The 13,571-nt window shown below is 30.2% G+C and overlaps 1 protein-coding gene across 2 annotated transcripts in view; it reads left to right on the forward strand.

Annotated features, from left to right (window-relative positions):
* Nucleotides 1–13,571, forward strand: part of LOC145307363 (protein big brother-like) — a 140,443-nt gene that overhangs the window by 44,440 nt on the left and 82,432 nt on the right. Inside the window, exons 5-7 of one of the 2 annotated variants that reach the window (XM_080149856.1) lie at nucleotides 4,999–5,142; nucleotides 5,826–5,878; nucleotides 7,239–7,326. The exons of the other annotated variant lie outside the window; for it this stretch is intronic. Coding sequence (XP_080005982.1) covers nucleotides 4,999–5,142; nucleotides 5,826–5,878; nucleotides 7,239–7,326 — 285 coding nt within the window. The remainder of the gene's footprint in view (nucleotides 1–4,998; nucleotides 5,143–5,825; nucleotides 5,879–7,238; nucleotides 7,327–13,571) is intronic. 2 annotated transcript variants of the gene reach the window in all.

Consider the following 13,571-nt stretch of genomic DNA (forward strand, 5'->3'; position numbering starts at 1 on the left):
TTCTTTCTAAATCGTACCTAACTACTAAAGGAATCACCATGCAAAATTTGAAATCGATAGGACAATTCTAACATGCCTAAATTAACGAAAAAAGCTATCCGTTACGGACGTAAGGACTGACCGACCCTAATTATAGAAAAGCTTCACTTTTAAAAACATACAGCGTGTAACTTTTTCTCTACTTCATATATCAATGTTAGGTATAATGAAATTATATCCAACACTAACATATAACATATGAATGCCTTACTGTGATGACAGGCAAATTCAGTGACTGATTTTGTACAGTTCATATTCTGTACATGTAGTTCTTTTATCGAGTTTTACAAAAATTTGTTGTAATTTACAGAACCGAATATTAATTAAGCTTTAAGGAATAGTATTTTCAGGGAACTAAAAGTATAAGACAATGGCCGATAATTTGATGTGTTTCCCTAATGATGATAAACAAAATTACCCCTTTGTATATTCGAACTAGTGGTTAAAGCGTTTAGACACTAAACTTAATGAACTGACCAATAAAAATTTGTTTAAAGTCATTAAAGTTGGTGAGCCAAAAATTAAGAAAACGGTACTATAAAACTTTGGGGACTAGTGTAATAAACAGCCCAATGTCCCCTTCCACTCTAAATATTAAAGTGATTATTTGTTTTTGTACTTTATAAACTTGCGTACATTCTGGGGCTTCTGGATAACTGTCCCACTTACTGTATATTTGGCACTTTTACTAGATTACATTTTTAGCAGGGACAACGAAGGTATTTTAACTGAATATTTAATGTTTTTCCATGCAAGTTGGGTACCGTTAATTACAGTGGTACCCAAAGTTTTATAACCACGTAATCTTATTCGTTGGGTCGAAATCTTTGGGTACTTTTAATGAATCTTGATTGGATTGTACAAACTATCAGTGTCCATGTCCAACTAAACTTTTTCACCAATAAGTTTAATTTAAAAAAGGGATAATTTTGTTAATTGCAATTGAGGTTGTACATCAAATTATCCCTTAAATCACTGGTAATATCTAACATTTAACGTTGATTGAATATATTGATAATATTAACCAAATTCTTTAAGCCAACGAATTAAGAAACATATTAATAAAAACTTTGCGGACTAGTGTAATTTACAGTCCAAGTTTGTATTCCTCTCCATGGAAACACTGATATGGGGCATTACAATCAATTAGCTACTCGTATTACTTTGGGGACTAGTGTAATTTACAGTCCAAGTTTGTATTCCTCTCCATGGAAACATTTATATGGGTCATTACAAACATTTAGCTACTCGTATTACTTTGGGGACTAGTATAATTTACAGTCCAAGTTTGTATCCCTCTCCATGGCAACACTGATATGTGGACTTACAAATAATTAGCTACTCGTATCATAGGATCATTGGTTCATATATATGTATTAATGTATGTATGTGTACGTTGTGTATTTAATCGGATAGAGATGGGACAATGGCTGTTTATTACACTAGTCCCCAAAGTTTTATAATGACGTTTTCTTATTTGTTTGCTTAACAACTTTAGGACTTAATAAATTTTTATTGCTTGATTCATTAGGATAGTTGTTCTAGTGTTTTAGCCACTAGTTTTAATCTACTAGAAGAATAATTTTGTGTATCATCATTGGGAATGTACATCAATTTTGGCCATTGCATTGTCTTATCCTTTTAGAACCCTGTATTAATAATGATAATAACAAAACTATCCCTTCTGCATATTGAAATAACAAATTTCAGATTTTATATAAATCCTCAAAGTTTTTAGTCATTCGATCATCAACATATTGATAAATCATCGTAAAACGATCATTATTGCCCTATCTATCTATCTATTTATTCCTGTATCGACCTATCTATCTATCTATTGATCTATCTAGCTATCAAAATATATTGATAAATCATCGGTAAACGATCATTACCATAGCATCACAATAGATCTGATATACGTGGATATATTGACAAGGGAAAATTTGTCGTCAATTTAGGTTGCTACAGTGGTCCTCATTTATTGGTCAGTTCGTTCATCCAGTAAAAGGGTAAAGGGGGTAGATGCGGGATAACGTTTTTTCAGCCAGCTTCAAGTATCTCTTTATTAGAGTACATGGAAATCTGGTGCAACATCCAATTAATATTATATCGATCATAGCATCACGCCTTTGTCCCATTTTTGTTTTCTCTTCATAAATCCCCCCCCCCCCTTCCCAATTTTTATGATAAATAGGAAAATTTATGGATAACTAAAACGATTTGGTACAATTTAGGGCAGAAAGAAGATTTCATAACATCCTCGTTTTGCTATTTGTTGGCTTACAAACATTGATAGACTATTAGATATTGATTAAGTTGTTCATTGTACAATTTAACAATTTCCAAACTTTACCACCAATATTTTTTAACTTACAAATGGGGTAAATCATAAAAGATATTGACGCATCTAGACATAGCAGTTAAAGATACCTCTCAGTACGTTTATTTTAGTACCAATCATTTTGTTATAGTCAAACTTACATCCTTATTAAGTAAGATAAAATTAGGATAAAATAAGATAAAATATAAGAAAGATAGTTTTATTATTGATCAAAAAAAGCATCATTAGACGAACAAATCAGAAAGTTTTTCAATAACACCAAAAGAAACTAAAAATCGGTATTATATATTTTATTTGAATTTTAAAAATCCAAATAAGCTTCAGACTTTACTATAAGTTTAAGATTTAACTTAGAGGCTACGTACTTAGCATCAAGGGGCTAGAAAAATAGCTTAAAACCATCCCGAAATCTTAAATCTGAAAACAAAAACAGCCTAAAACCATTACATACAGGACCTATGTAAAGCTTAACTGAAACAGAGAACCCAATCGGTTCAGTGGTTATTGAGATCCTAAGCTTCAGACAAAAAAAATTGACACCTTTATTTAAATGGATGGAATATTCATACGTTTTGTGGTTTTTTTTATAGCTTTTTTCCGTTTTATCGAAGAGACACCTTTTACCCATTTCCTCCCTTAACTTTCAATAAAAGTTGATTATTATATTTTGTTGCGAAAAAAAACATTCCAATTATTGCACAGCAAGAAACATTTATTTTGCTTTTTAATAGGGAAGCATATAGATAGATAGAGGGAGGGAGGGGACATTGGATGGCGAATTACACTGGTACCCAATGTTTTGTAACCATGTTAACTTATTCGTTGGTTCAAAAGCTGTCATTTACTTTGATTATCATCATTGGGGATGTACATCAGAGGGCATATTTTATCATATGATATAATATCGCTTCTTCTCTGGTTTAAATTGATAGATAAAAAAGAGCTCCTATTGCTTTGTTTGAATTATTTACTGTCAATTAGACTGGGTTTTTCATTCAATATTAAATTTTTAATTTTTGATATGTCAAATTCGATTTCATTTAAATAGCTGATAATTAAGAAGATTATACAGTACATGCCAATTCTAATATCAAAGTAACGGGATGTTTGACTGTCTTTGTTTGTTTCAGTATGTAGCTTAGGATTTCGCCTTTGGTCCGATATGGTTCTCCTTTGTAATGAAGCTTCTTACAGGTCCAGGGAAAGTTTACCATTATTTATTGGGGAGGGTACCTCCACCCTTCTAAGAGAAATCTCAGAATGGGTTTAGGATATAAGCTTCTCAAAAAAAACTCTTAGGAGGGTTTAAGGCTAGGTTTATGCTTCCTAATGTCCTAATTACAATAAAACTCCTCGAATGATTATTTTTATAAGAAGCAACAATTGAAAACAGAAATGTCAACCTGCTTTAAATTAAATCAAATTAATTTCTCTCTGTTTATTTTATTGACATAAGTAAGAGATAATGAATTTTTATTTGAACTTAATCACATATTACATATCAGAGATGTAGGGATAGGTTGATAAAAGATAATTTGCTAAAATCTCTAAAAACTTACTGCTGCTATGTCAGATGCGCAACCTTGATGTATAAGTAAGGTGTACGGATGATCAAAGTTACTTAGGACTTCCAAAAAAAGGCTGGAAAAAGGTCGTTGATCAAAAAATTGGCTGTCTGCAATACTTGGATAGTAGAAAAGTGTTATAAATGAAGAAAGTTTTTGATAGTGCGGGCATTTGGCCCCTGGGGGCTAACAAACTATGTTATAATCTTATGACTTTTAATTTTAATATCCGCGGAAAACTGTCCACAATACGATGCGAGAAATAAAAAATTCTAATGACCTACCCCTATCTCCATATAACATGTATGTAAGTACATATTTGTTTTTAAACTTAATCATTACATTAAATACATATTGTCATTTAGAAGCACTGTAAAAAATAGATAGACAATACATTTAAATACATTTCTTTAAATCAACAACAAGAATTAATAAAAGTTTTAAATCCAACGAATGAGATAGTGTATTTAAACTGAGCAATGAGGTGGTGCCGTTTAACTGACAGACATATGGACATATCCTAATAATAGAGTAGCTGCGCTAATAAAATTTATTTTTACAGTATTCATAGACACAAGCCATTTATTCGAAGTACGTTGACTCTAAAATTTTATAATGATTATTTGTAAGCGTGTCAAGCTTATTTGTTCTACTTTGATTATATATGAAAAATACAATTCAAAAAATAATGGTAAATTTAACAATAAATTTATATGAAACCCCTATTAAGATAAACAAAATACCCCTTCTGTAGATTTTAATCCATTCTGGAAACGTTTGCTTTCGGCTTGATTGTACTAAACAATCAAGATTTGATAAAAAGCCCCCAAAGTTTTAAGATAACGAGTGATATTTTATAAAAAAAATACTATGGGTACCAGTATAATTTTAGTCCAAAGTCCCCTCCCTCCCTGATTCTATTACACCAATGGATGAACGAACTGACCAATAAATGATGTTGATTTTAGCAGCCTAATTTGACGACAATTTTTCCCCTGTCATAATATCCATATATTTTCTACATCCATTGAAATATCCTTTTTTCCATTTCAGGTGCACCTACGAGCCCCTTTTATCCTGAACGGTGTGTGTGTCCGGTGGCGAGGCTGGCTGGACCTGGAACGTCTGGATGGGGTGGGTTGTCTCGAGTTTGACGAGGATAGTGCCATCTGTGAGGACGCCAAGCTTAAGGAGCAGGTACGTACGGACAAACCCTAGTTGTAGAGTAGTTACTAATACAGTTGTAGAAATCAAGATATAATAACTTGGATGTTGCACCAGATTTTCACGTACTCTAATAAAGTAATACTTCCAGCTGGCTAAGATAACGATAACCCTATCTACACCCTTTACCCCATCACCTCTCCTCCTACTGGAGGAACGAACCTACCAATAAATGAGGTTCATATTAGCAACCTAAATTGACGACAAATTTTCCCCTATCAATATATCCAAGTAATTATATATCGATTGTTGTGGAATAGTTACTAGTACACTGAAAACAGGAGACTAACAGACAGACAGACAGAAAATAGATAAATAAAAGATAAACATAATAGATAAGACAGACTAATAGACAGAAAGAAATGAAAAAATAAAATCATGAAGAAAAACATACTGATCAGATAGACAAGCTGACGGACAGAAAAATAGAAAGACGAACAACAGGCAGATAATAAAAAGACAAATGGACAGACAGACAAATAGAGATAAAAAGACGTAGACAAACAGACAGATAAATAAATAGACAAATTTACAGACAGATAGAAAAGTAAGTAAACATCATACCAACAAATACAGTAAATCTAATTTACATGTAGATAGAAAGATTATTAGAAATACAGACAGACAGAATAAACGTTTAACATTTTATTGTTAAGGTTGAATCGTATAACAGAAGACTTAGAGAATTAGAAGAACAAACCAAAGCCAGGTAAAAACTTTTTTTTTCATTTTAATGTAATTAACTACTTCATCCCTAGACTCTTATGTAGGTGAAAGAACATTGACTATAACCTACTCAAAAAGGTTATTTGTTCCCTAAAAAACATACATCCCAAAATCTATTATAAGATAATCTTCTTTTAGATATAAACATTTAAGGCAATATATATTGCTAGAAAAGTTTTGAGTTTTGTAATAAAACAAGGACAATACTGTCGATAAGAAGTGTAGAAAAAAAACAGTTCTCTTTAACAAATTTTAAAATGAAATTTAATAGACCCTACTTAAAAATCACAAATCTATTTTGCATAGCAACTGCGTAAATTTCTTTTTATTAACATACAAAAGACTTAGCTTCAGAGTAGCTTCACCACTCATAAAAATTGCTAAAAAAATACGTAATATTTTATCTTCTATTTCACGCCATGGTATTTAGTCGACCAGAAATTAAATATTTCAACAAGGACGATTTTAGACATCGTACTGAAATTTCTCTATGATAAGTCATTAATACGTCATTCCGTCCATCCGTATAGTAGTTAGTGTTGATTAATGCATGTTAGAATGTCCTATCGTTTTCAAACTTTGCACCATGATTCCTGTAACACTTAGATATAATTTAAAAGCGTAGCAACTTTATAATTATTATCAGAAAGTTCCTGGGTCCATTTAAAACATATTTCAAACTTAATGACTAATGTCCTATTTTTATATAAACTGAAAAAAATATTTGGATTTAAAAAAAATATTTAAAGAAGAGCTTTAGATTTTATTTCTTTCTTTAGAAAGTAAATTAATTGTGCAGAAATTATTTGTTCAAGAAAATTAATATGCGCGCAATTTAGTTTTAGTACTTTTAAAACTTGCGGTTTCAACAAAAAATATTGAGATAGGAGAATAACTGTATGTCTAACTATCTATCTATCTATCTATCTAGGTCAAGACATCTAGCAGGCTTGGTATCTTCAGCTAGTCAACAGTATTTATCCATCTAACTACATATATGTCCAACTATCTATCTATCTAACTAGGTCAAGACATCTAGCAGGCTTGGTATCTTCAACACCATGATTATCTATCTAACTACATGATTATCTATCTATCTATATAGCTCAAGACATCTAGCAGGCTAGGTATCTTTAGTTAGTCAACACCAGTTATCTATCTAACTCTCTATCTATCTATCTAGGTCAAGACATCTAGCCGGCTTGGTATCTTCAGCTAGTCAACACCAGTTATCTATCTAACTAAATGTCTATCTTTCTATCTAGGTCAAGACATCTAGCAGGCTAGGTATCTTTAGTTAGTCAACACCAGTTATCTATCTAACTCTCTATCTATCTATCTAGGTCAAGACATCTAGCCGGCTTGGTATCTTCAGCTAGTCAACACCAGTTTGGTTCACATCACCATTTACAGTCAGATTTTCTTCTAGAGGTAATATTTTAATTTTCTATCTTTTCACCTATTTTTCTATAATTTATCTAAACTTTAATATCTTTGTTCGGTGTTTTCATCTTACAAATAAAAGAAATTAATAACCATCTATATACAAATCTATTACTTTCAGTTCTAGGTTTCTAGAATAGCTCCCAAATCTTTAAAAATCATTAGGAATAGAACCCCAATACATTTTGTAAACCTAAATGGGCTTATTCCCGATAGTATCTAACCTTACTGGTCTTTGGTCGCCTAGACTCATTTCCTATTTAAGTTTTTTTTGTATTATGTATTTCTACATACTTCTTTATAACTGATATCCTGAATCTACTTCTGATACCACCAAATATTTGTAGATCTATCTATCTATCTAAATATTTGTCAATCTTATTCTTTTGTATTTATAAATCTGTACACAAGATTAAAAAAGATATCTTGTCGACCATCATTATTGCTTCTTGTAAGATGAACTTAATTTTAATTTCCGAATGTGTACACAGTTTCCTCGGTGTTTCCTCATCCTATCTCTATATTTACTACTAGCTAAAAAGCTTCAACCTTCCAAAAAAAATCTAAATTTTAAGAATTAAATTTTGAAAGTTTTGAAGTTTGAACCTTTTTTAGCTAGTAATAAATATTGAGATAGGATGAGGAAACACCGAGGAAACTGTGTACACATTCGGAAATTAAAATTCAGTTCATCTTCTTGTAACCTACCAAAATAGCACACTCTAACAATAATGGGTGAACATGTAAAAAAAGAGAAAAAAATTATTTTGAATGGCAAATTTGTATACATTTTATTTTTTTTTAATGATTAAAAATATGTGTATGTGTTGCATAGGATCTCTAGAACGGCTTGAATGAAATGTTAAGTATAGGAGCATATTTAATGCTATTTTTGGGGGGCAGAAAAGTCAACATTACCAAATATTTTATCTTAAAATTCAGCCTTTGTAAAATATATTACCTAATTTGGCTTCTATATCAATTATCTCAATTTTAACATTTTTGTAGTTATACCCTCAAAAACTACAAAATCTTAAAAAATCTGAACATTTTTCAAAATTTTCCATATTTGCTAACAACCGCCTTCCATTTTATCTTTCCCAGGTATCTTAAGGGATAAGACAATGGACGATAAATTTATGAAAATCCCCAGTGATGATAAACAAAATTACAACTTCCGTAGATTAAAACTATCGGTTGAAAATGTCAAAGAAAAACTCAATAAAAAGCACCCTCAGTTATTGAGCCAATGGATCAGATTATGTGGTTTAAAAAACTTTGGGTACCAGTGAAATTTATTATCCAGTTTTCACTCCCTGTTCTTTCCCCAATTTTCCACTTTGTTCGCGTTCAACTTTTAACTAATTTTGACCAAAAAAGGTTGGTTAAAAATCTATAAAGTGCACCTTTTAAATTCTGTTAAGAGGCGGGGTTGCCGAAATTAAAGTATTTTTCATATTGAATAAAACTATAATTTTGTTTATTATCATTAAGGTTTTACATTAATTTATCGGCCATTGTCTTATCATTAAGGTTATACATTAAACTATCGGCCATTGTCTTATCATTAAGGATCCCTAGGTGACTTGGAATGATTTGACTGACATATGCTATCCCTTTTCTTTAAAATATTGAACACAAAAAGTTCTAATTTGGCGACTATGGTCTAATTTTTTTTTGGCGAAAAAATGTGGCTCCATCTAGCAATTTAGTTAAAAAGCCTCTATATCAGCCATAAATAACTCCAAAGTCCTCCAAGGGGGGTCCTATGATTTACATAAAAACTGTCAATATTTTTTTAGGGTGGGGGGTGTGTGGAGTATTTTGTAGGGGGTAATTGAGTGAAAAAGAATTAGGGGTAAAATAGGGATTTAAAAAAGATCACTTATAAGATAAAAATACTTTTCATATAAACTTGTGTCTATTTTGTAATATTTAGTTTAAAACCTAAGGGTTTTAAAAACTGAAATATGCTTTAAAAAGATCTCTTGCTGGTTGCATAGAAAGGATAGATAGATAGAAAATGGAGTATTTAGATAGAAAATGGATAATAATAATAATATAATGTTACCTTGTTGTTGTTTTAAAATTTATTTCAATGAAACAAATTAAACACATTTAATATTTGGTATAATTATCATGTTATGATAATACAATATTGTAAATTATAATATCTAACTAATGCGAAATAAGTGGACATTATTTTTACTGAGCATCAAATAATCAATAAATTTATCAATTAAGTTACTATTAATTCCAGTGTTATTGAGAATTTTAGAAGCAAATTGAGCAATAAACATTGTCTGAGCAAAACAATTAAAATCGCTGAATTTCAATATTTGTTCATCCTTGCTTATTTTTAATGATCTGTCTTTTGCTATAAGTGTTAAAATACTAATTTGAATATATTCATCATTTTGATATACAGGAAAATGTATATTGAACAGATAAAAGTTTTCTTTCAAAAAAATAAAATCTGGTTTACCATCATTGTAGTAATTATCAAGAAATAATGCGAGACAATGCGTAAAATAACTAGGGAAGTAGCATTCCATAATTGAATGATCAGTGTCTGCTTTTACGTTACATTTCAAGCAAAGATTATTATCCAATAATTTCATTTCATACAATTTGCTTCTACTTATGAGAGTACGGTTAAATTGTTCAAACAGAAAACTTTTATAGTATAAAACAATAGGAAGCGACAGAATTTTATTAAAGCTATTTTTGAAAACCTCAAATTCTGGATTGTATTTTTTATCCATTTTTCTAGTTTTAAATGAAGGGGGGACAAATTGATCTTGCAATAATTCTTTGTTTGTTTTTTTAAAATAAAAGGTATATATTCTGGGAGAGTTTTCAAAAAGCTTTATGATAGGCTTCAAAACAAACTTTTGTTTTGATTCAGTTAAACAGATTAAGTTATAAAATTCAAAACCACTACACATATTTTCCACCACTTTTTGTAGTTTTAATAAAACTGGTTTCTCAGTAAGATTTTCTTTAATGGCAGAATTTAACAATGGCCGATATAAAACTTTGTGCTGTATTTTGATGAAATCAAGAATTGATGCAATGGTGTTTAGTCCATGCTCGTTTAGTTCCATTATATCACCATTGTTAAATTTGACATTTTTTGCCCAAACAGATGAAGTAATATTTGAATGAAGAAAGGTTTCTCTATGCTTTTCTAAAAGTACTAAAAATCCTTTGGCTTTTCTAAACATTAGTCCACTTTCTAATGGATAAAAGGTTCTAAAATTTTTAATATAATTATGAAAGATTTCAGATCCAAGGTTATCAAAAATACTACTTATTGGTACATGTTTGTGAGACAAAAGTCTTGCAATATTTGAGTTTGGAAAAAGATGGGCGTGCTTGATTAAATTTAAAAAAGCATTAAACCAAATAATAAATGATTGTTGAGATGGTAGCAACATATTTAGCCCACCGTGAGAAAAATCCATCTCTATTCTATTTTTTGCAACCTTGTATCTATAAGAATTGTTGCCTTCATTGCTTTTTGAAGACCAAAGAAATTTTGCTGTTATTTTCCAAAGTTTTTTTATTTGCTTTTGATTAGGAGCATAAATTCTAAAAATATGAAAAGCCATGGTGTTCATTAAGGAGAAAGTAATATTTCTACGTTTGAAAACATTATCACTGCAAAAAAATGCAAATTTTTTAGATTTTGTGTTAAGTTTTTCAAATAACTGTTCATATGTATAATCTGCTGCTTGAGTCAAATTAAAAGATAAATATACCCCTAAATGTTTTACTATATCACATTTAGTCCCTAGAATTGATATGTTAAGAGGACACTCCCCATTTGTAAGAATTTTAGTTTTTTGAAAGTTGATTTTGATGTTTACTGTTGACTCTAATTTTTGAAGTGAGTTGGAAACCAATTGTATGTCTTCATTTGATTTTAATTGAAAGGCATTAAAGCCATCGTCAGCAAAAAAAATTGGATCAAATGGTTTTCCATCCAACTTCAAAGTTAGGTTTTTAATTTTAGGACTTGTTAAACAACAATAAAATATGTGGTTGTAAATATCAAATAAACTTCCACTTGAAGGTGCCCCTTGAGAGAAACCAATTTTATTTTTATATTTCTTAGATGAGTTTCCTTTTACAACAATTTTAAAGCTTCCGCCATTTGTAAGAGAGATCCAAGATTTTGCAAAATTGCCTTCTGGAAAAATATGTTTAATTATAGTATTTGATACACAATGTAATGCCTTATCATATGCACGTTGTAGATCAAAAAATATAAGTTGGCTATTGTAGTTGTGCGCTTTTATATGATTTATTATGCTTACAATAGAAATAGTGGCATTGGCCATATGACGCTTAGGTATAAATCCATATTGGTCAGAATGACAAATTTTAGAAAGTAAAGGAGTAACTTTTTTATTAATTGCTTTATCAAGAATTTTCAAAACATTTTCCATTTGTGCAATAGGGCGGCGGTTTCCAGGTATTGTTGGATCAAGTCCTGGTTTGGGAATATATGTAATATTTCTTTCCTTAACAAATGATAAACTAGAATTATCCAAATCAATATCATACATGTTGTTAAAAGCTTTAGTGGTGAATTTAGGTAAATTATCAAGCAAGAAAGCAAATAATTGTGTTGGTTGTGAAGTTGGACCAGGCATGCTATTTGACTTCATGCTCTTGATTACTTTTCTAAATTCACCTGTTGTTGAATATGGATTCGTTAAATGCTTAATTTTAGGATACATATTATCAAGCTTTAAATCAAAAAAATTAAGTAATTCATCTAAATTCGAATTAGGCATAACATTTGGGCACACTAGTTGTGCATGCAAATCACCAAAAATGTTGGCTATTTTCTTTGGACAATCAATCAATTCATTATCAACCAGCAAGTTTGAACATTGTTTTTTTGAGTTTCTAAAGTTTTTATAAGTAAAGTTGTTTGGTAAACCATCTAGTAAGAGGGCTCTCATTTGAAAAGTTTCAGAATTGGTTTGAACAAGCATTTTAAAATATTCTTGCTGTTGTTGTATAAGCCGATTGATTTCCTTACTAGCCTGGCAACAATTTATATTTGAATCAATCATATCATAAAGCAAATTAATTTGTTTGTCAAATTCTTTAGTCTTGTTATAAGATTTGAACTTTAATTTAGAAAAAAATCTATCATGCGCTTTTTTGAGATGATTTATTAAATCAAATAAAACTGTGCTATTTTGATGTTCTGAGCTTACATATGTAAAATCATTATCTATTAACCCAAAATTATTACTATAATTGTGACTGCTAATTTTAAAAGAAATAGGATCTGCATTTTCAATTAGAAATTTAGATGTTTCTTCTTTCATTAAATTAATAAAATCCTTATTATTAAATAGATACCCTTGCCATTTTGGTGCTGAATATTTAAATTTTTTCTTGTTTCCAATTCTCATTGATTTATGATCAGAGAAAGAATTGTAAGAAAATTCAATAAAGTTAAAAAAATCCATATTTGTATAAAAATGATCAATATATGAATAAGAATTAATTCTTTGCTTCGTACCCCTCCAGGTATAACCTGGTTCAATATTTAGTTTATTTGCTAAATCATGCATATTATATTTTTCAAGAAAGGATTGAATAAGGATGTTCCTGTTATTATGTCGTTTTTGATTAAAATCACAATTGGTATCACCAAACATACTAAAATTTGTTATGTTGTTTCTGTCTAAAAATGAGCTAACTTTTTTTAATATTTTGTTGCACTCCTCCCTATTTGAGGGCAAGTAGACAGGGACTAGATTCAAATATTCATTCCCAATTTTTACCCTTACAAACATAGCATGTTTAGAGACAATAACTTTTACATCTCTTTTTCTGTCCTCAATTGAATAACAATTATCCATGAATCCAAAAATGCCTCCTTGCCCCGAATCACATGAAGTCTCCCCAATATATTTCATCCCCTTGGGTAATCGAATCCTTCTGTGAAAAGATTTAAGTTTAGTTTCAAGGCAAAAATAAATAGTTGGAATATGTCTGCAAGAAGAAACCATTTCCTTAATTTTATACGGGACACCATTTAATCTATATCTATTTTTCTTAAACTGTCCCAAACCTCTGACGTTTGTACATAGTATATTTGCAGGGCTTTTAGGTAAACTATTCATTCCCTAAAAGTATTACACTATTGCTGTTGGTTAGCAAACCAATACAATCTAAGGTCTATTTATCAAATAAACCCCTTA

Source organism: Acartia tonsa, chromosome 1, assembly GCF_053477335.1.
Source record: "Acartia tonsa isolate MP-2025a chromosome 1, ASM5347733v1, whole genome shotgun sequence".
In the NCBI taxonomy this organism is placed as follows: Eukaryota; Metazoa; Arthropoda; class Copepoda; order Calanoida; family Acartiidae; genus Acartia; species Acartia tonsa.